The sequence below is a fragment of the Atractosteus spatula genome, chromosome 5 (assembly GCF_055471065.1).
Source record: "Atractosteus spatula isolate fAtrSpa1 chromosome 5, fAtrSpa1.hap1, whole genome shotgun sequence".
NCBI lineage: Eukaryota > Metazoa > Chordata > Actinopteri > Semionotiformes > Lepisosteidae > Atractosteus > Atractosteus spatula.
Window position 1 is genome coordinate 53,228,426 of NC_142710.1, and position 24,545 is coordinate 53,252,970.

At 37.8% G+C, this 24,545-nt stretch overlaps 1 protein-coding gene across 2 annotated transcripts in view; it reads left to right on the forward strand.

The window, feature by feature from the left end:
- LOC148835254 (semaphorin-3F-like) overlaps window positions 1–18,775 on the forward strand; it is a 105,627-nt gene extending 86,852 nt beyond the window's left edge. For both annotated transcript variants that reach the window (XM_088916113.1, XM_088916114.1), the window contains 9 exons: window positions 3,377–3,446; window positions 5,840–5,984; window positions 6,917–7,139; window positions 9,527–9,615; window positions 10,638–10,679; window positions 11,241–11,398; window positions 11,918–11,985; window positions 12,775–12,908; window positions 15,468–18,775. In XM_088916113.1, coding sequence (XP_088772239.1) covers window positions 3,377–3,446; window positions 5,840–5,984; window positions 6,917–7,139; window positions 9,527–9,615; window positions 10,638–10,679; window positions 11,241–11,398; window positions 11,918–11,985; window positions 12,775–12,908; window positions 15,468–15,902 — 1,364 coding nt within the window. In that variant the 3' untranslated portion in view covers window positions 15,903–18,775. The remainder of the gene's footprint in view (window positions 1–3,376; window positions 3,447–5,839; window positions 5,985–6,916; window positions 7,140–9,526; window positions 9,616–10,637; window positions 10,680–11,240; window positions 11,399–11,917; window positions 11,986–12,774; window positions 12,909–15,467) is intronic.
- The last annotated feature ends 5,770 nt before the right edge of the window (window positions 18,776–24,545 follow it).

The following is a 24,545-nucleotide window of genomic DNA, read 5'->3' on the forward strand; positions in this document are numbered from 1 at the left end:
AAAGTTACACTGCAATGAGGCTTTGACTGTCGGCAGTAGTCCACAACCTTAACACCCCCAGCCCCCCCCCCCCGGCACCATGGATCCTAGCACTTGAGAGATTCTTATAAATTCTTATAAATAACATCAAGATAGCCAGAATCCCATGATACCCGTAGAGAGAATGGAGAGGCTTCTAACACAGTGCCAGCAACTTTTCAGCTGCAGTCAGTGCAGCCAAGCAGATACTTTTCTGCCCAGATTAGTGTCATCATCTAACAAGAGTAAGGGACAAACACAAAGACAAACGCCTGTCTAAAAGCTAAAAGCTACAGTATATACTTTCTTCTCACTGACCTGTCGTTAAGGGAATTGAATTAAGCATTGCTTTGTACAATATGTTTTGGTCAAATATGTTAGGTTTTACTTCTATTCATGTGGCAAGTTAGATATTTTCACAATGTATTGAGTTTCACGGCTGCATGAGAACATTTTGAGCTCATGCAGTAAAACAAATCCAACCTAGCAATGATGGAATTTAACAATATCTAAAATTAAATTTATCAAGTAAAAGCTGCAGTGGATTTTTATATAGTGGATAGTTTCAAACTATAATGCAGTTGTTTAGTAAAGAGCAAATAAAAAAAGCTGTTTTATTATAGTATATAAGTACGTGCTTGTTCAAAGTTTCAGATTTTTTGGGATTGTACCCCACAAAATCTGCAGTTAGAGCTCATGATTTTCTCAGTTGAACTAAGGTGTTTTAAGACAAATATTACATTAAATTAGGGGCAGACTGACCTGGTGTATCACCCTACATATGTATGTGTGTATGTAGGCTAGAGTGAGGAGCAGCTTAAGTAGGAGAGCTGCAAGGAAACAGGTAAAGTTTAAGACAAAGTATATTCACTTTTCAGCTGTGGAGCAGCCTTACGGTATGTGCAGGAATGAGGTAGAGACCAGTAATATGAGAATCCGCAGAACAAGAAAAAGGGGTTGTGTGGGTCCTTATGGATAAATGGAGGTGAAAATCGGGCTAAAGAGATATAAACCTGTAGTGTGGAATGTGGAAATCTGTAAACAAATAGTGCAATTTAGAAACAACTTAGTTGGTTATTGAGTGTTGGGAGAAGGCGTAAACCTATTTCAAGGACAATTTGGCTTTCTGGTATCTATCTAATATAGGAGTCTTTGAATCCCCTTGAAAGGACACGGTCAGAAAGTATGATTGTGTACTGGGAGAAGTAAATTGGGAACTATCAGCTAGGAGAGATCTCTGATGCTCACTTCCCTGACAAGTTGCCTGAAACGGTCAATCTTCTTCCTGTTACACCAATGTAATTGAGATTGCCGGACAGACCTGATGCTCTCACTCAACACCCACGAATTTTCACTCTGGATGATATGTTCTATTAATAATGATGGTTATCTGAAAACTCATTTCAAGGCTTCTTTTTTACAACATCCTAAATATAATTCAGCTTGTACATGAGCCTGAAACCTTCGCTATGAACCATATTTCATTTTTCTGCTTTCTTGTTTCCTCTACTGCAGACAATCCAGGAAATAGAAAGTGAGTCTTTTCAGTGGTTTAAAGCTGAGGCTTCTCATGGAGGAGCCCATGGTGGCCTGGAATTAGTTAATATAGACTTAGGATTGATCTTAAAAGTGCATCTGTACAAAGTTAGCATTTTTTTTGTATAAAAGGATCATTTTAACAGAACAATACAGTAATGTGGAAGAAATATTAATATCAGTTTCACGCTCTTTTTAACATTTTTTATTTAATGTGCATAAATACACACAATTATTTGTATTGTATTGTGCTGTTATTGCTGGTTCTGCTGTAATTTTGCTGTTGTTATTTAATATCAGTCAGTAAAAAAAAAACTTTGAATTGTAAACTATGAACCCTGAAGTTGGAAGTTTCGAAACTTGATATAAGGGTACAGGGTAAAGATATGTCTTCATTTTTATCCCTGGATTACCTTTTTTCATATTACTGAAGTTACAAGCATGTCTTCTTTACATTACATGAATTGATGGGAATTTGTCTTGTGAGTCTGACTACAGTCGATTGTCTTAACCTTTTAACTAGGAAAGTTTGTGGAGGATGTTTGTTCCCTGTATAATCAAATTTGGCTTACTATTGTCACAACCAAAATATTTTCAAAACAGATTAGACTTTACTATTTCATATTCATTGATGATTTTTTAATGCGATGGACCATCTATTTCCCAAATGTAAAAACCAATGCTACAGTGGAGATAAACTGAAACAATTACACTATAACTGTATTTTAAATTTATTTCACCGTCAAACATAATTACCTTGCAAACACTACCATGGTAAAAAAAAAAGAATGCCATCAGTATTTGTGTGCTTATGGCAACACATTTTTGGCAGAACACATGATTTTCAGGTTAAAGGACCACCGATCATATGTTCAATGTTTACCAGTCATACTACAATGGCAGTATGTCCTACCTGAGAGAGCTAGTTTAATTTTCAGGGAAAAGTCTCAATAAACTGACAGTCTGTTGTTTTTTTTAGTTTACAATTTTAAACTAGCAGACAAAATACTGTAATGTATGTCTGATTTATTACTGTTGGTCCCAAAATGCCTTTGTTTACATATATAATTACAATAATAACCTAATTACTGTACATATAGAGATACCACATTTTTAGGGGATGAGAATATGGGCATAGACAAGAAAAACCTCTTTTCTGCATAATTTTTACAAGGCATTTTTCAAAATGCTTATAATCCTGTATCTATTCTGTTCAGAAAATTGCATGTAATAAGCCTGTTAGTTGTGTGTTACTTTAAGAATGTCTGCATATATAAATGATTGCTGTATGCAAAATAGGATTGTTCCCATTTCCCTGGACTCACAACTGGAGAGGATGACTATGTGCTGAAATCAGGGTTTACAGCTATGCTTTGCTGTTTTTCCATTTTTTTTATGATGACATTGTGCTCCCTTTTCACTCTGTTTTTGCTTTTCTGCCTGAGCGGTTAACACATTTCTTTGGAAATTATTCTCTAGTACTTTCTTCTGGGGCCTAGTGCCAGGCTTCACTTGGGAGTGCGATGCTGGGCTGTAACTGGTACTCCCTGGAAGAAAGACATGGTCTCACTGGTTCATTTATCTTCAAGCGCTGACTGCATGCTGATGGAGTATCTCTTCCAGTAATCCTTACAGTCCTACTAGGCTGACAATCTCAGTTCTCTAGATTTTAAAATCCCTAACTCTCTACCCAATCTTGTGTTACCCAAGGCCAGAAATAATGCAGTATCTGTGTAGTCTGGATTAAAATGAGCTCAGTGATACATCAGTATTGTCACCTAATAACATAGATCACCTTATGTGGTTCTTTTTTGTGTGTCAGGAGACGTCTACATACAACAGACCCAGGACACCAAAAATCCAGTCATCTACGGCGTCTTCTCTGTATCAGGGTGAGTTGCCATTGTGCTTTCTTCTAAATTATCAATGGAAATTTTCTCCCAGCTCTGGGTTACACAGGAATCTGTGTGCATGATATCACCCGTGAACACTGAAAATGGACTGAACATTCCAAGCTTTAAAACGCCCACTGGTATGGTAACAAATGCCTTTTCAATGGTTGTCATACCGCCTTGTTTCTCTGATGAATTTACAGAGTGTTTACACAGTGTGCAGGAATCAACTTTTTCCAGAGTGCCTCAGGATAATGATTAAAGTAGTTTACGTTTCTAAGCATTAGCCTTAAACATAGTCTCTGAAGGACCTAGGACTAGTGGCGTTCAGCCACATGAGATGGAGCAATAACAGGTCTGTGATGCCCCTTCGATGTCCGGGGCTGCACACGCGCCACACTGAATGGATCAGCGTGTGTCTACCCTTTGTCGACAGGCGCGGGTAACCCTCTGAACCCCATGCGTGATGGGGATCAGGGATTGCATTAAAATATGTATATTGTGGATGAAATCAGAGTTTGTTTATTTGTGTAGGCTACTAAATTTCTGTGACTCTTACAAATCTACTATTTTCACATTGTAGAATCAATTTGGTTACCATCGGTGCACTAATTATTTAAATTCTAATTATCAGGATCAATGTATAATATAAAGTGCTGCCTGTATTAAAGACCGGCAGTGAAATTGTTTGGAAAGACCAAATGACAAGTATCCCTCTATGTTGTCTTAAGTTGCAGAAGTAGATGGTTGCAGTTTTTTGACTGTACCCTCAGTGTTTTTGGTTTCAACCCCATTTTAACCCTAGTTTGATCACTCTGAGGCTGCAGTGGGCAGGCAAGTGCCACCTAGTGGGACTGACTTCTCTGGGTTTTTTAGGTTGATTAAGTGCTGTAAGTAGGTCTTCAAATCAATCAACAAAGAACAAGTACTTCTGGATTTTAAGTTGCTAACCCTGACATCAATGTCAAGGGTTTCATGTATTTCAATAAATTAAGCTTAATTTCTTAAAATAAAATATAAAAAATTAAAACAAGTATCCTTTCTACGCATCCTTATTTGGTCAATTTCAGGTATTCCAGGCAGACTAGTCTACTAGACCTGAATACCTGTATTGATTAGTTATTGAGTCTGTAGTTGATGGATATTTAGTGCCTTTAGATTGAACACTCAATTAGATTCATGGTTTCCTAGCTAAACTGAGTGCACTTCTACGACAGCCTTTTTGCTTTTTTTACCTGAGGACTTCTGGTTTATGTTTAGGCAGTAGACATCTGTATCAGGATGTGAGCCTTACTTATTATCCCAGAGCTGATATGGGATTTCCGTGTAAGATCTTTATAGGTGCTTCTTCCATATCAGACTTTAAATGATATATGGGAAGATATCATTCACCAGACATTCCAAAACACAGGATTATAGGCAACAAGTCTACAGTAGCCTTATGCCCGAAATCAGAATGTAAGGTAACAGAAATAAACACATTTATCGGTACTGTTTAACTACAAACTTCAGTTATACAACAGACCGCAGGTTTCATCAAAACCTAAGTAATCTAACTATCATGTGAAGACATGTGGGCCAGTTTGAAAACTGCAAAGGTAACAGAAGACAGATGAAAAAATACATGGTACACTGCTGAAAATGGAGAAAATAGAAGGATCAAAGAAGGCAGACAAGAAATTTCCAGAACTGTCTTAAATATCTGGGCATCTGATATGAATTGAGGGTTTACAAACTCATCATGCAAGAGATCTTGTTTCCCAGAAGTTGACACTGAATTGACTATTGTTCTCTGCTTTGGCTGAAAATGAATTCAAGAGTGTATAAATAAATGGATCGCTAAATATGCAGTGGTATGTGTACTTTTAAAAGTAATATTTTACATTATAAACTCATTACATTTGCAGTTCATGAATAAAACACTGTTAAGTTAAGCTATGCAGTTAGAAATTAAAGCAAAACCTATTTTATAAAAGACTACAGTACATAGAACAAAAAGAAATCTCTAACAAACCACAGGTGAGCTTCCTGTGAATAAGCTATTCACCTTAGGATATCTTTAACAGCAAGCCATCAGGTGTCGTGTATAATAAGCCTGGGTATCAAAAAAAAAGTAAACCAGCAGTGATTATTGACACGGTAATTGATTTTGAGAAAGTATGAAAAAAGGTTTCTCATAGAGATGTTTTGTGAAATCATTATACATATTTATGCTCTGTTCTGAATGGACTGCTCAGCTTGTATTTATCTCTTTCTGTGAGAGATGAGCACTGACCTATTTTCCTGTCGTCAGTGAATGGCGTGTGGAAAGACACAGAAAACAATGGTTGTGCTTTTTATAACAGATCAGTTACCCCAGCACACACTGAAAGCATTGTGGTTTCACCTTCCAGGTCAGTGTTCAAAGGTTCAGCAGTATGCGTCTACTCGATGGCAGATATCCGAATGGTGTTCAATGGACCATTTGCTCACAAAGAGGGACCCAACTACCAATGGGTAGCCTACACTGGGAAGATCCCTTATCCTCGACCTGGGACAGTGAGTTCACTATTTCCTGCCATCTTGACCTCGTTGTCATCAACTCATTGATTGTTAAATTTGTAAAATTGTCCAGGTTTTCTATCATCTCTTCCACACCTGTGGAAAATGTCCGTCATCTCCATAGAGACATTTGTAACACCCCCCACCTGTTACACAGGGCCAACCTACTGTATATACACTCCTCCTTTTTGTGCTTTGTTGCAGTTATCTCACAGTTGCTCAACATGTTTGAAAAAGTATTTAACACTAACCAAACTTAAATCATTCTTTCCTTTTCAGCCCCGTAATAGGAAGGTATAAATCTCACTAGGATTTATTTTTAACATAATGAGGTGCTATACATGAAAATGAAATAGCTGTGAATTTTAAATGATATGAGACCTCCAATGATCTCACTAGTGCACAGTCAATGCCAGACAGGTTTTGGAACTTTAAAGCTTTGCTTTTTTGAAACAGAAGCCCTTTGTCTATCCAAGGATACAGCACTGGCAACCCATGACTCGGTTTTAGGGTTTCATTTGTTACACTCATCCAACTTTTAGCTTGTTTCCTCCAGGTTGGCTGCAAAAGGGTCCATTTGTGCCAAAGATTCAAATGAAAACTTGTTTTCTTTAAGTACCATCAGCTTCTTTATTTGTGCTATGTGGAGTAGCATGTGGAGAAGTTTTATAGCTCATTAAATACAGTGGATAGACAACACTGGAAAATTGTTGTTAAAAATGTCATTTGAATCATTGTCTACTTTGTGGGTTCCAAATCAGTAGTGGAGTTGGGGAGTGGGAATGTCAAGAGTTCTCCTAAGGGTGAAACCAATTAAATTGCAGCCCTTGTTAGCTTGGAGCTCTGTCTTGTGTTTGAAAAAGGAATGTTAAATTGAATCCTTAAGAGATCTGGTGTTCTAAGTTCAGTCTACATGGTCTGATCTGCAGTGCCCAGGAGGAACCTTCACTCCTAACATGAAATCCACCAAGGATTATCCTGACGAGGTGATTAACTTCATGCGGAACCATCCCACCATGTACAATGCCGTGTACCCAGTGCACAAGCGCCCCCTAGTGGTGAGAACCAACGTGGATTATGAGTTCACCACAATCACTGTGGACCAAGTCACTGCAGCAGATGGGAGCTATGAAGTGCTCTTCCTGGGAACTGGTAAGTTTTTTACCTCCATATCAATTTAAAATTATTAAAAGTTTTCATTACTTTTATTCCCAAAATGGGCTTAAGTAAAATATATGTATATATGAGAACACACAATCCAAAAGTGACCAAACCAGAATTGGAAAGCCACAATGATTTATGATTTATTTATAAAGGTTACCATTAAATCATAAGCATTTAATGAGTTGGAACACATGAATGAACATCAAGTTATTGAATTAATTGATTCAGTTTAGTCCGGAATGGCCAGCCGTTGTCCTTTAGACCTACAGGGTGATGGCGTTTTCATTCTGATTATCTCTTAACGTGACTGCACAAATCTAGCGCAATCCAATGAAGGTGATCAGAAATTGAATTTAATAGTAAAAAAAAAAACTTGCACCATTGTGGCTCTCCAGTACAGGGACTGGTCACCTAGAAATCACGAAATGATGACATAATCCATTTAAAATGCCTGACCCTCAGTGATCCAAAACGAATGCCATCCTGCGGCTGCAGGTAAACTCCTTGTTCACTTGTATTGGCCTGAAAGTAGGGTGTGTTTGAAGACAAATTAAACAAGGCGAACAACTGTCAAAATGAAGGGCATCGCAATTCAATTCGTTCCTGACACGAGGTCTTTAATTCACCCAGCTGGTGCTAGTCTCCATGCCAGGAGCCACAGCTGGGGAAAACAGCCTCCATCTCAAATGTCTAATTTCAGAGAGTTCACAGATACAGCTTGTAAAAGATGTCACTCTGGTCTTCACTGCCATTTAGATACTGATTTAAAACACTTGATTCTTTGTTAAGTTATTAAGTTTTTTTTTGCTGTCAGGGACTAGAACGCTATGCCATGGAACCAAAAGGCTCGGACCAGTTAGGAGTAGTCACTGTTGACTGCATCTGCCAGATTTCTACCTCACTTAACATACTGTAGTATTGGTAAACCCTGAAAAAGCCAAAGAAGTCGATAGCACCAAAAGCATATGTGTTTCAGTCAACTTATTCAAGTGTATTCAACAATAATATGCATGTTACATCAATTCTAGGTCTGCACATTGGACTACTAAAATAAGCCATCAGTATCTGATGATTAAAAGAAAACATCCTGTTAATGAAAACTGGATAGAGATTGTTGACCTTTTAACTTATGACAGATAAGGTGGTCCTTTTAAATATCAGTTTATTAAGCAACATTGTACTCACCTTTTAAAAACAGAACCAATATCTCTAATTTAGAATATCTCTGAACTGTGCATATCTTGGTGCACAACACTTGTGCCCCGTAGCAACAAGAGCTGGAGTCATTGTATCTCAAACTCAAGCCATTAAGCAACCGAAGCCCTTGTGAAATTATAATATAATCTACCTTAAAACAAGAACTGACAGTCCAACTCTGCACCCAGGCTCTGATGTGACAGAGCAGTTGAGATCCTGGGGATTAACTTGACTTTTACAGACTGACTGAGAGGTTGAATGCTCCTTGCCCAGGGCAGCCTAGGGGAGATTGATACTGCAAACCATAATAGGAGTTTTATTTTTTACTCATAATTAACATTTTTGAAGAGTATGAATGGATTTCACTTTTTTAAATTCAATGTGGACAATTAGCAATAAGCATTTTTAGCATATGTGAGTCTTTGCAAATGCCTTTAGGGAACAAGAGGCTACAATATATCCATTATTCTAGTGTTTGCAGTTTTCATGCCCACCATGTCTTTTGTTACATTGCATTGAGCCTTTAAAGAGAAATTACATCACTCTCCCTAAACATGGTTTAGTTTAAACAAAAGTGTTAATTTACATTTGTACAGTGTGGGCCTTTGTGTCAGATCTTGCATGTTGAATCTAGAAGTTAAAAGACTAATGTATTTTATCTGACAAGAAAGTCAAGCTGTCTGCACTCTTTAAAACTGAACTGACTGTTCAACCAATGTTTCTTATGAAAGGCTGTCAATGTTCTTTTTTGAAAAGCCTGGCAATATTGAATTTGTGCAGCTTTTATTCAAGGTAATGTATTCTACAAAGCAAGTGCTTCTGTTCTAATTGTAGTCAAATGAAATGTTTTCTTGGAAGTTATGATTAAAAATCAGAAAATGCAACAGATTGTGGTTTAAATTAAGGCATTAATGTGTTGAGAATATTTGTATAATATGAATATAATACTGCTTTCTAAAGTTGTAGTGTTTTTGATTAGGGATTTGCAGAAGCTAATTTTGCTGGTATGGTTTGCTGGCAAGACAATACAAGAAGACGCTACACGTGAGAGCTAAAAAGAAACATTCAGGATGAGAGATAGGATAGAGAAATACTGTACAGTAACAGGAATCATCTGTTTAAGAGAAAGGTGCATCTACTCCAGTGTAGCTCTTACAACATTTTCCATTCTTCTGCAGATCGAGGCACTGTTCAGAAAGTAATTGTGCTCCCAAAAGATGATCTGCAGACTGAGGAACTCATACTGGAGGAGGTGGAGGTTTTCAAGGTAAGGCTGCGGTTTTTTAATTCCTAAAAGGTTTAGGCTGAATTTCATATTTACAGTAACACTCTGAAGTTTGACTTTTGATGACCAAGGCATAGAAGACAAAACCCTTTACTGTGAAAATGATTTTTAAGTGATATCTGCAAGGAGACAATCTGCATTGTTTTGCAAAACCCCAAAATACTGTCTGGCATTAAACAGTTTTCTTAATGCAAAGCTCAGATGAGAAAATAAGCATTTAACCACAATCTTTCATTGCAGATATATTTTAATAAATGATGATATTTTGTTCATGCTTAACCAATGTTTGAGTTTTATAAATAACAGGTTTGAAACCAAATGTAAAACAGATGTATCCTAGGGGCTATGAGGCATATCATTTTTGCGTTACTTTTTGCATGAAAAGAGAGGGCTATTTGTTTTACAAATTCTACAGTGAATTTACACAAAAGAAACAAACCAGTCAGGTGTTTAAAACTAATTATAACTAGACTGATACTTAGAAACAGTCAAAGTGAAAGGGAACAAATCTTATCTGGATTCTAATCTAATCTGGGTATTAATGACAGACAATATGCCAAATAATATAAAAGTTTTCATAACTGTGATTCACTTTAAGGAACAATTGATTCTCTTTATCCAGGACAACTGATTCACTGAGCTGTATTTTTAGAACTAAACCCTATTAACTATTACTGCCTTGTATTCTGCCAACCTCAAGGATATATTCTTGGCTAAATAAAATAAAAGGAAGAATTATGCTCTTCTGAAGTTTGTCAAGGTCACCAATATAACTGAAACACCATATATTCCTACAATCACATTTTTCTCCTTGACAACAAATTTTGTTCACAAATCAGCATTTCTCACACAAAAAAATTAAATTTAAGTTAAAATGAGTATGTTAATAAGCATATTTCTACTAATGCTTTATACTGTATTATCATGAGATAACAAAAAACCTATGAATGTGCAGAGCTTTTAACCTATTTTGTATACAAACAGAATTGTCTTGTATATTCCAGGTACCCACCCCAATTACAACCATGAAAATTTCATCAAAAAGGGTAAATGTGTTTATATGCTTCAAAATCCATCATTTTTTTTACATCCTACACACTTTGAAATAGTAAATGCTGCCTCCGTCATTTACACAACTTTCTGAATGGTTCTCTCCAAAAGAAAATTCATTGTAAAACCATAATATCTATGATCTTGCACAACACCAGCTAATTATTGTTACTGCTGTGAAATCCATTAAACCTTGTACATGGCTTTCTGAAAACTACTGTAAGAAAATGTAGAGGGGAAAATAAGGTTTCCCTTTTTACTGTAAAACTAAATTTCATATTTAAGGTCAAAGAATGGAACATAGAGTGTATAAACTTCAGCTGTGACACAATGCAAGTACTGTACAAAAGGGAAAGAACAAACTACTGTACATATAGAGTGGCTGCACAAACACTCAAACGTATTATAATAATGCTTCCAAATATGAGTTGATAATGAACACAAGGGCAGTTACACAACAGCAGTCATTAAACTGAAATTTGGAGCTTGCCAAAATAAAGCACAAGATATAGGGGTTCTTTTGCCTTTACTAATGCATCTGTGTTCTTTTATTACAGCAACAGCTGTACGTTTCTTCTACAGCGGGGGTAACTCACCTGGCCCTTCATCGCTGTGATGTCTATGGGGAAGCCTGTGCCGACTGCTGCCTGGCCCGGGATCCCTACTGCGCCTGGGATGGGAAATCCTGCTCACGGTATTCAGCATCACTCAAAAGGTAAACAAGAAAGAATAAAGCCCGAGTTCTGCCTTTCTGGATGCCTGTCTTACAGTATGTTCTTGGTTTTCTCTGGAGAGGTTGGGTTGAGGCCTAAGCTGTCTAGTAAAATTAAGTTGTATGCCTGTGCCAAACCATTGTCATACTCGCATAGTCAGTGTTGGAGTTTTTATGTTTAGAAGAAAAAACATGTGCTGTGATTCTCAATTGCAACATGTGCAAGACATTATAGCACTTGACATTTTGGCTGTATATGTTACACTCTTGCTGGGGCAGTACAGCCACCTCCAGAGGATTTTTTACTTCTCTGAGAGGAACTGAGAGCACAAGTGGTGAGAGAAGGTGTCCTGAAATTTCAGCTACACAGATACAAGATAGTATTAGTCAAAGTAAACAGAACTAGACACATTGTCATTATATTATGTAACCCCAGCATTACCTCTTATGGGACCCCCTTCCAAATGATTTTTTTACCATTACTTTATTTCTCAGAAATATTTACTGCTTTAACCCCTCCAGGCGCAGCAGAAGGCAAGATGTGAAATACGGAAACCCCATCCGGCAGTGCAGGGGTTATAACTCCAATGGTATGTAGCAGATTTCTCTATAGTCTTCTTAAACCAAGTCTATAGGTTAGTCTTCTCTACCGTCTCTATACGATCAGTTCTAAACTACATTTGCAACAGTCCATGTGTTAAGAATCGACTGTAACACACTTTGTCTTTTGTGCTTTTTACTGAAATTTTTGCCAATGAGAACTGGAATACAAAATCACACAAATTTGTGTGGTTAAATAATTGTAAAGGTTCATCTTCAGAAATGCTCAGCCTGGGTTTTCATTTGCATTTATATTTATCATTGTTTTGTGATTGCAAAATCAAGTAGCTATTAAACTTTTTCCTGAAGAAACTCTTCAATGAACTTTGTTTTCCACACACTGTGTTTAATTGAGCCCCATTATACATTACACCAATCAGAAAGCAATTATAATAAAATATAAAAAATATGGATAGTCTTAGTCATATCATTTGCCGAACCGCTTTATACCATACGGTGTAATGGGAAGCCGGAGCCTACCTGGCAAGCTAAGAGCGCAAAGCAGGGTACACCCTGGACGGGGCGCCAGTCCATCACAGGCCAAGTGCAAGCCAATCATATTGGGACAATTTGAAAGTCACGGTAAAGGCTGAGGGGGGAAATTTGGCCTGGACATAACTCCCTACTCTTATCGAGAAATGCCCAGGGATCTTTAATGACCACTGAGAGTCTGGACCTCAGTTGAACGTCTGATCTGAAAGATGCACATAGTCTTAGTATCTGGACTAAATTTATCTTGAGGCTGAATGTGTCTGACATCTTTGTTGTGGGTGTTTCAGCCAATAAGAGCACACTGGAGATGGTGCAATATGGAGTGGAGGGCAGTAGCACTTTTCTGGAGTGCCAGGCCAGGTCTCCTCATGCTTCTGTCAAATGGCATCTGCAGAAGGAGAACAGTGAGAGAAAGAAAGAGGTAAGCATACTGTATCTCTATATGACTGGATTCTGGTATGATGAGAGAGAGCACCTCTCTTGCAAGGATACTTCTTGACATTAAAAAAGGTGTCATTTCATTTTTTGTTGGTATCAATATCTGCATGAACTTTGTGAACTGTATGCTGAAGGTTATTATTAATCAAAGAAATAAAGACATGGTAACATCACTCAGCACTTAACAGTCTTAACACAGCAGACAATAGATAACTTGCACTGAGGTCCACAGAATGATGTAAGCACATGTTAAGGAACTCTCCCACTCACTAAAGAAAATGGAATGAAAGAAGGAAAATTCTAGACTTAAGGATTGATAGATTCGTCTACAGTGTTTTTGTCTAGACTTTACGCATTGTAAATTTTTTAAAAAGGTTAGCAATGTATCCCTTGCCTTGCACATTTCTCCTGACTGTTCCCTTCAACTATAAATGCTACCACTCTTATTGGCCTACATTTTCAAAGCAGCACATCTCGGAATGTACCTCATGTACTTCAGTACCTCGTTGTACTATAGTGTGTATTCTTCATCAGGTAGAGGATACAAAGGATTTCAACAAGTCATTGAGTTGTATGTAATGTATAATATCAACACCGTTGATTAAAAAAAAAGATTAAGAAATATTATTAGTCATATTAACATGGAACACTTGAGTTGGTTCACTAGGATATTATACTTTGGGTGGGGACCAGGGAGGGAAGCAGTACTGTTCCCAGCTGAATGAGGAAGCTGGGCTTTGAACTGACTGGCACAGTTAACTGCCAGGAGGAGACCTTGGCGTGAGCTACACAGTGGCTTAGTCATTGCCCAAAGGAGGTAAAGAAAATATCCTTTTTCTCAAAAAGAACAAAGGACCCGTGCCTGTACCATCTTTGGTGGTCAAGAAAACAAGGGAGTGCTGTGCCTTATGGGAGGACCGTTCCGCTCCAATAACCGTCTGATGTCATTTATGAAAGCCGCTCATTTCCAGGCACATTTCCTGAGAACAAACCTGATGGCCATCCCTGATTGCTGAACCTTGGGCTGCCATGACCAAGCACTTGCTTTCCGCTCGTGTCCAAAAATAACAACGCACGCACTGGGAGCAAGGCCTCTAATGTGGAGAGCTTTGGTCAGAACAATGAGGCAATCCATGGACAAAAAACGTGCCTGTAACACAGTTCTGCTGTGGGCTGTGAAGACTTAAACAGGTGGTCATTGCTCCAGCACAAAAAAGGAAGTTTGCTCACATTTACGTTTTGGATTGCTTGAAGATGAATGTACATATGCTCCGTCATTTCCTTAATATTTCCTCTGTTCTGCTTTCATCCCCGACTTGAAACATCCATTCACAAAATATGTCCCACGACACAGGACAAGAAGGGCTCATATTTTTAGGGATAAAAAGAAGATGAAAATAGAACTATTGTTACAAATGAGAGGAGGACATTGGCCCCCATCTAGCTTGGTTGACTGCAATAAGCTAATTGATTCAAGCATCTCATTCAGCCATTTATTAAAAGAAGCCAGGATTTTCCACAACCTTTTGGGTAAAAGGTTTCTCTTTTTCGGTTTTGAAAGAACTTCTCAAGTTTTCATTTGTGTCCTCTGGTTCATGTTTCACTCTTGAACAAAATCCAATGGATTGACTTTGGCAAGGCTTTTGAGAATTTTGAATATTTAATCTTTTGTGACATGGGAGCTGTACTGATACACAGTAGTCTTAATGAGGTGCTCATAGTTAATTGTGTCATTTTAAAATAATAGCATGTTCACTTTATGTAGGGTATGTATATTCTAAATGAGGAAAATGTACCTTAATCTTTTTCACAATGAGCTACTACAGTCTCAGTGTTTCATTTTTGAACTAGCATGTAACATCCCACAATTCTCCAAGTTGAAGTCATCAGTAAAGCATTTATCAAATCTTATCTACAATTTTGTCGTTTACTAGCCTTCCCATTTTGGTAGTACTTGTACACTTTACTGGTTTACTAACTATTCCAAAATGTGTCATCTTTAAAATACGAAAAAGGGGCTCTACATCAGCCCAGATTAAGCATTCACCCCTTATTTGTTCTATACAGTTTGTTTTACTGCAATACATGTATCAGACTTTTACTAGTTTTGGAAATAACCATGACGATTTTGCAATTTATACTAGTTAAACTAACCAAATTTTAAAAATGATATTAAACCTAATCAGACAGAAATGCAATGAAAATGTATTTTTGTGAGTACATGTAAGAAAATGTACACTCAATCTAATTTCAATTCATTAGCTATTTCCCTTTCATTTCCTAAAAGTTTTCCCATTATTTCTGATAAACGTACTGTCCTTTTGTTTCTAGAAGTGGACTGAGTAATGGTACCACTTCAAATTTCATTTCTTAACCCATGAGGACTTTTCTAAATCCATCCGAAGAAAAGCAAAGCCTCCTGTGACATTTCTTAACCAGTCCAACTTGGTGACTACAAAGTGACATTAAAGAAATTACCTCTCGCGTTCTGCTTCTGAGGTCTGGGTTGTTGCTGCTTCTCACGTTCTTCCCCTCCTTCCAGATGCGCTCCGATGGACGTATCCTCAAGACGGAACAGGGCCTCCTCCTGCGCTCCCTGCAGCCTTCAGACGCAGGCGTGTACCAGTGCACGGCCACCGAAAAGAACTTCAAACACATGCTGGTGCGCCTGCAGCTCATCGTGCTTTCCAGCAGGGCGGTCAACAGCGTGCTGGCCGAATCTGGAGCCCCCGTGGCTGCCCCATTACAGTCCAGTCCCTGGACCCCCAGTGCAGGGCAGTACAAAGACCTCCTCCAGATCCTGAGCCAACCTGAGATGGGGCTCATCAACCAGTACTGTGAGGACTACTGGCAGCTGGGCAGCTCCAGTCCCAAAGACCCTCTGTTGGGAGCTATGAGAGGGAAAGAACTCAAGGAGCAGAAGAAACCCCGCAATCGCCGGAATCACGATGATCAGATTCCAGCGCAGCAAACATGAGGAGGCCAAGCCCCCAAAAGTCAAAGACTCAGACGTGAGAGCTAAATCTTAAAAGAATTGTTCCTTTTAACAATTTAAAAATTATGAAACAGTATTTATTGTAGGTTGTACATAGTATGATTCTGTGGATTTCTTTGTACTTAAATATAGGAGAGGCTCTTTGTGTATAGGTACCTTCTGGGCAAATATTATTGTTATTATTGATGTTATTATTAATTTTATTATAAAAACTTGCGTTTTACCCTCTTTAAAAGAACAAGAAAGAATTCTATGTCAAGTTGAAAGTGTAAAATGAATAGTAAGCCTGTCTCAAATGGATCGATAAAAGGGTTTTGTAAATTGAGATGCAATGCATTTGTTCATAAGGAGAATAGGAGTGGGACAGAGTTGGAAGGGTTTATCCAGATGACATGGAACCAGGAACTCCCTGAAAGCTGTGATGGACACATCGCTCCAGAAATCCAAAGGGTCATGAGTAATTGGGAGAACATCTTATAATGCCTGGGTGAGCAATTTTTGGGAAGAGAAGAAGCTTTAATAGGCAGAGCTGTGTCCTGATGCTGTGCCTTGGGATTCAGTGGTGCAAGTGTGGAAATATCCAGTATTTCACAGCTTAAGAGTCAGATATTCATACACTGGTTAAGTAAGTCCATCAAAGCTGTACTATAACCAGCATCAATGCCACAGCTGGTTATTTATTTAGTGCTACTGTAGAGGCCAGCACCAGTATGTTAGTTTAAATAGATTTTAACCATTTTAATTGAACCAAAGTACATTTTGTGACAAATGGATGTTACACTATGTTGTACTTTTTCACTCAACCCCCCCCCCCCCTTATTAATATCTGGTACTTGGGTACATTCACAAAAATATTATAATAACATTGTGTTGCTATGCGTTTCAAAATATATAATTTTGTTGCATCCAAATACATGGACGGAGCTTTCTGTCAAAACCTTGAGTGAGGTTTTGAAACACTGTGGATGGGATTTTTGCTTGGTAATAAAAGGGAAGGGGAATGACTGGGGGGGGAGGGGAGAGCTTGGTCTTTTCTAAGCTTTATTCACATATGTTATTCAGTTGACTCAAGAAACATTTAAAGAAAAATGGAATGCAAAGTTGGAATTTTCACTAATGTTGTGCAGTGTCTGTTGTATCAAAAACCAGAACTAATTAAAGTAGAGCTGGTTTTGGTAGAAGCAGAAGGCAGATCTGTGCCTCTCAGAGAAAGATGGAACGTCTCCTAACAAACTATTTCATTGACTATTAATTATAAGCTCAAGTACATTATTACCAAGAACAAAATTAGCTAGGGCTGCTTTTTCATAAAAAATAGCATTCTGAATTTTGAGAGCTCCCACTTTATTCCTCTCACCCTTCATGGTTTTTGTTAAGGCAAAACCCTTTAATCAAATTTGGTCTTCAATATATTTGTAGAAAATTGAAAGAAAAAAGAAACGTATCTGATGTATGTGAATGACTGTTTGTCTTTGAGGTGTTAGTATTTTCTTTTGGAATAATTCCAAACATGGGAACACTGTGAGAACTTAAGGCTTGATAAAAAAAAAATCACTATCATGGTTTTATGCAATTTCTAAGCTCTAAATCTTTAGTTGCGTCTTCATCTGTTGTTATTTAGGCTGTTTTCTTTTTATAAGAAAGAAGCTTAGAGGACCGTTTAGAGTGGACTCAATTCTGGGTTTAATCCTTCTGATTCTTTTATTTTTGTTTCACTTTGACCTGTTTAAGTGTACAAATTAGAATTAAAATATTATTTTTATACCTCCAGCTCTTCAGATTTGGTTTTGCCTGTTGTTACTTAACCTCTTTCCTGATCTCACGATTTTTATAAATTCCTGAATTGTGCATATTGCCCTTAAAGACCATCGATATTTCTCAATGATATTGATATTTCCACCAGATCTAGGAGAAACTCAGTGGACTAGACTTGATTTGGGCCATTTTATGTATGAGGGAGTAGCACCAATTGAACAGAGGACAGCGTTCAAACCCTCAGAAAACTATTTCAAGACCGGAGGGGGATAAATGATGGAAAAAGTAAATCTCTGACAATATAGGAAAGGTGGAGTGAGTTATAAAATGTTCTTTATTGATCAGGAACATGCAAAAATACAAGAACAGCTGAGCTGGGAATAGAGCTGGGGAAGCCTTGAACCCTTCAAATCAGCAATATTGATTATTTTTATTGATGAAAAGACCTGTTTTCCCATCAACAGATGACCAACATATTGGCTTTACATATGTATATATGTGTGTGTGTATATATATATACTTTATGCATACCAGGACTTTTTCAAAAAAGTGTTCACATACCAAAATGTTGGGAAGCTGGCTTTTCATTGTGTGCATGAAATTTATATGTACTGTATATACTGTAGATGTAAGAAAAAAATCTGTACTCTGTTAATGAAATAACAGGACACATAGAACTTCAGCTTTCATTGTGAATAATGAAATGTGACATGCCAACATCAATCCTGACCTAGAGTAGAGATCCTAAGAAACTACACTAGGTAAAGCACATTGCAACTGGGCCATGTTTTTTTTTGCTTTTTCAGTTCTACAGTGAGTTAGCAGTAGAAACTATTGCACCTGACTGCTCTCACTTTTACTACTTAAGTAAAATACGGAGCTACAACACAAAGTTGTACATTTTTTTTTGGTATTTTAAAAATAGCGTTTTATCTGTTTTACCTTTTTTGCAGTTAGTTTATTAAGAAAGACTATGTTACAGAATAAGACAAAATGCACAGGTGATGTTACTGTAATGGCTCTGTGTGAATGATTCCCCCCTCCCTCATTGTTAATGTTGCTCACTAATAAATTAAAGCTCTATATTTTATAAAAAAAAACATATGTAAACTACTTTTACATTTTATTTGATTTGTGCATTAAAATTTGTGCCTTTCATTTGCAACACTGGAGTTGTAAACACGACACTCTCTATAGACCCTGATTTACAGAAGCCTACTTTGGGTTGGGGTGAGGGAATATCGCATACTACCAGGCAAGCAGTCTTGTCAAACAGAATTTTTTTTCCAGCTATACAACTGCAAGCCAGTACCAGTGCAGTCTTGCTGTTATCCATCCACAACAGGGGCAGGACAGTTCTTAGTATAGTATAGTATTGTATAGTATTGGCACCTAAAGGAAAGTGATAGGTTGGGCTGGAAGAACTGAAATGCAGCTATTATCATGTTTGCTACATGTATCTTTCTATGATATTGCGACTGAACTCACAGAGATAAACCATTCTAGTGGTACAAGAAAGTGAGTGGCACTCAACATCACTAAAATACAGATGGACAGAATATGCTCACATAACTGAATACCTGTCAAAAGTAACATCTGTTTAGTTTTTTTTATCTGAGATCCTCATTTGTCACCCTCGTGATCAACACAATAGCAACATCTAGGCCAGATGTCCTTATCCTGTTTCAGTGCAAACTCTACCAACACTGTTGTACCTTAACTGTCCATGACTACAAATGAGACAACTGCAGCAAGAAACTTTGAACATGATCTGATCAAAATGACGATCTTTGTCACCCATATAACCGGATTCCAACTGATAGAGAACACTGTCCACTAGACAACACTCACGATACAGTGTAAGAGAAAAATGTTCCCTTTAACACAAGCCTAAGAGACTGTCTTTACAAGGTATTACAAAAAGAAACTTTTTAAAATGCTATTGTAAAATGCATAAGAATACAGAAACTGCTTCCAGTAAAATAATTCCTGAATACTATATTATTCAAAACTGGATACTACATACCTTGGTCAATTGGAGATCAAAATACTTCTCACAATGATCACGGGTAGGGTAAACTGAGTTTACTAGGATTTTTCATTAAATTTAAACAAGATATGACATGTTAATAGCCTGTGTTATTTAAAATAAAAAAAAACTGAATACAAAGAACAGATGAGCAGTTGGATACAAATGTTAATGAAATTCACTTTAGTTACTTTTACATTTGCTGCAAGTACTCTTAATTTAGGTTTCCAAGGACAGATAAGTAGAGAACTGTTTGTCAGCCATTGAACTAGGGTACACGTGGCATAGTTAGTTCTAAAGCAGCTAGTTGAAAAGTAAATTTAAAAATAAGCCAATGATTTGCTATCAAAAAGCACAAAATTAAATGATTACTGAAAAGGTGGTCTCAGTTTTTGCTTGCTTCATCGTGTTCTTGGGCTCTTCAAAATAATTCAAATCAAATAAGCTTCAGCCTCAGAATTCAAATGTTTTGCGAACTCTTTAGCGAGACATGAATGCTTAGTGGGGACATACAAAACATTAGACAATAATTATAATTAATAAGTTGTGCTGATTAGAATGAAATGCATTTCAGTACTTCATACTGACGGAGATTCTGTTTCACTAGACATTGCGACCCCATAAATAACTAAAGAGGAGCATATAACACAAAGGATAGTGTTCTTACTATTAATTAAGTTTTCATTAGTAGTAAAAAAAAATGCTTTATTGTTATTTTAAGGTGCAAGAAGAAATGATTGTTTAGATCGTAATACATTTTAAGACGAACCCCCCATCCCCATAAGCCAGAAAAGTTGCCTCCTATTTTCCTAATGCTTTTCAAAATTAAACTGCAGCATTGTACAAGTGTATAACTATTGGTAATATTTACCTACACTGATTTTAGTTAGAATAAAAAGAAAATTCAAATACTGTTGCCACTGAAAGTAGTATTTCCACTGTAAGTCTGTAAAGAGTTACAGTATCCTTTTCAAAGATGACCAATTTAGAAATGTAGTTGTCTAAAAAAAAGACTGCTATGTTCAGTTTAATAATCACAAGATGGCAGCAAAGACTCACAGTATTTATTACAATATAATTACAGTATTCATTATCATACTTATCAGCATTACTAGTTTAATCAGGGAAGATAAAAAAATATAGAAAAGCAATATGAATCACATTTTACCAAGGATAAACCAGCAGTTAAGGAAAAATGTTGATTAATTTGTGGATTCATTTCATTGCAGACATGAGAACACAAGCTCTAAGAATTTGAATACTATTGCGCATGGATGATACCTGATACATCTTTTATTTCAACAGTTACTTTACACAGCAGTATGATTTTTAAGCATTATAATTTTATTTGCCCCAAGATAATCAATACAAAGTTTGGGCTTAACAGGTTTAATTTGTAACCAAACCAGTAGAACTTTGTGGCTGCATTTTGATATTTCAGTGCAGCCATTTTCATATCTAAATTCATTAGTGCAACATCACCCAAGTTACATTTAAATATTGAGCGCATGCTGAAGGAGATGTGAGACGTTGCTGATACCTGTCAATCTTGAAATGTCTGATTCTGAAAAGGAGTCTGAAGGATTTTTTTGAAGAGTGTCGACAGCTGCAATCTGAAATTGTCACGAGCCACTTAGCCACTAACCATCTGCCCTGGATGATGAAGAGGTTCAACTGAACAGTATACAACTGAAGGAACAGAACACAACACATTCTGTATTGTATCTTTCTCAGGATGATACATAACGGATTTGGACTGGACTGGTTAAAGCAGCATGAAGGTTGCACTGTGATTTTATTCAATGGTACCATGGTTTACCGAGGAACACAGCTGTTGAAAAATTCCTAAGTCTTAATGTGTCAACTACAGTGAATGCCAACTACATTTTGAGCATGTGACGTATCCATCCATTTGTAACCACTTCGTCCAATATAAGGTCACAGGGGAGCTGAGGCCTATCTCAGCAAGCCACGGCCGCAAAGCAGGATAGACACATGAAACACTGGAAACATTATAAATGTAAATTTGGTGAATAACGTCATAGTTAACTGATTTAAGAATTCAGTTTCAGATTAAGAATGGAATGTCACGTTTTTATGCGCACGGGTAAATGAAAAACTGTGGAAATGACGGAAGAATTGCCTCGCTGTCTGTCACAAGTATAATAATCACAAGAAGCCTCCTTAACCACTTCACTAACACAACCTTTACTGCATAGAAAAACTTCCAGAACAATGTAAACCTTTCAATATGTCCTTCTTTTACCTCATAAAAGCACTGGACTAGCTTCTGTTCTAGCAAGCAGCTAGAACTAATGACAACAAATCAATGATAAAAGACAGAGGCACTATTGGTATTAAAGTTATTCCACTACGAGGGTTAATCATTAAGGGAGTTTATGAAATTTCTACCAAATATGCTTCACAGGTGGGGACGTCTTTTTTGAATGAAAATGCTGAAAAAAGAAAGAAGTATGTTTGTAGCAAAATAACGTTGGTTGGTTCTTAAACCATTCCTGCACCACGACCAAAGGTTCAACTTTGGTGAACTTACTAGATGAAGACCTCCCCCCCACCACAACAGCTCATACATTAGGTTGACTGGTCCAGTTACCTTTCAAAAGCAAGCTCCTCCATGCACTGCTCCCTGTGAGGGTGTGTGTTGTCATGGTGCTGAATGACACCAGTGCTGGGAGCCATAAAGGAACCAAAAGAGAAGCCTGGCATATTTGCAAGAGTCTGTGTTAATTACTGAACATCTGCCCCAGCGCACTTTGCAAACCTTTGTGGATAATGGATAATAGGAAGAGCAACCTTTGTCGACTGTCCTTGCATATCAATTCTGGTCACATGGTTCTCTCAGACAGCAGACAGTGGCATCATAGGCTTTAGTTCACAGCACACTCACATTTGTTCATCCTTTCCAAAATGTTTCACACTAATTCTATCCCAATTCTCCTGTGACAGATAGTTCGCACCATATTCTGCAGTCATTTTCTCATATTAATATGAAATGTCTGACAAAAGGTGATGCCACTAGGTAAAAACCTGAGAGCTGACAGCACTTTTTACTGCAAGACTGCTAGAACTACATGCAGGGAAATCAATCACTAAATGGTCAACAAGGTGTTCACATTTCTGCCTCAATATTGCACATAATAAAACTGTAGTATGCACAAGAACTATTAAGGATAGCAAAAGTCACTATGGACTTCTCTTATTCTTATAGATATACTATACTGTATATAAATATCCTGCTATAGTCAGTTCAGCTGGAGGATGAAGGTCTCTTCAATGAGACCCTCTAGGACAGGCTATGGATAAAGCTCTTTTTGCATCCACAGATTGAGGTCAATAAGAGCTGGCAGGTGAGACATTAAAGCTCCCCTTTAAGCACCTCAAGAGATTTGGGAGTAAGCCTTGAAAAACTCCTTCAATCTGCAGTGATAACACAAGGAGGGAAAGGGGGATTCTCAATTCATTGCCATTTCAATACAATGACACGAAAAACACTATGCTCTTAAAATGGAGACCTTTTTAATATTTGTGAAGAATGGCACAGCTGTCACCACAGGTTTGTGTGTCCTGAAAACTGTTCATACGGCCACTGTTTAAATCTTAAGACACTTCACACAGATTTAGCAAGATTATTTTTGACTAATCACATACTAGTATTGAATGAAAACACGTAAAGAGACAGTGGAAACAAGTGGATATCCCTTTTCTCCACCTTGGGCTGCTGTCAGGAGGACTGGCCTGCCTGCAGTTCTGACAGAGTGTATCGTCAGTGACCTTAGCATTGCGGCCTGTTTCTGAGGACCATAGGTATCAAGTGTGAGGTCGAGATGACACCAAAGATGGCTGAGATGGAGACCTGTATAAAAGAGTCAAGCCCATTCTCTCTCACACACATCTAGTGCTTTTGTATGTTGAATCTATCACATTATTACCCCAGTACTCAAGGGCTGTGTGTCCCTTCCCCATCACTATAAATGAATGCCTAATTTATGGATTCATAAAAATGAGGCACTCTGGGGTTTCATGCATTATTCAATATCTCCTCATTAAGTCATTCCCAACACTGAAAAAAAGAGCACTTTTCAATACAATTCAATAACATTTACTTCCCACTCTACAGATGACTAAACTCCTTCTTGACGTTTATCAATTGTGTACTTTTCCATCAGTATGTCAAGCACCACATGTTGCAATGTTTATTACTACAGTTCAGGCCCCAACTCCGCACCAGTCTAGATTACTTTCATATTAGTAAAAGGGTGTTTAAGGACTGAATTCCTTTCAACAGGCTTTACAATAGCCTTTGAGGTGTGCGAGATCATAGGCTTCAACTGTTCATTAGCTTCTATAACACAAGTCACCTCATCTTCCATGAATCAGGTTGTCCGATTTCCCCATCCAAGCATTAAACTAAACTACAGCGTACACAGAGCAATTAAAAGCCATGCACTGCTTAATGAGCATGCGTGTGTATATAATTGAAGGTAAGCGGTTTAGTCGACTTAACTGCATCACATTCTGCACCTTCAGCTGAGCAAAGCAAACTCTGCCTAAATCTTTTTCTAATTCTCCTGCCCCACCCCCCCTCCATCCTTTCACTTTTTCCTAGTTACCCCTCACTATCCTGTCCTTGTCTCCTGTTGGCTGCCGAGAACCAGGTGACTCCAGGGGTACACGAAATCCGTCTAAGAAGTAAAAGACGCCGGCATTTGCAGGCAAGCGAGAGGCAGTCGATGTCCCAGCTGCGTCGCTAAGGCCAGAGGAGCCTTCGGACGGTGAACCGGCCATCGAGGACTCACCTGAGCCCCCCCCCTCCCCCCCAA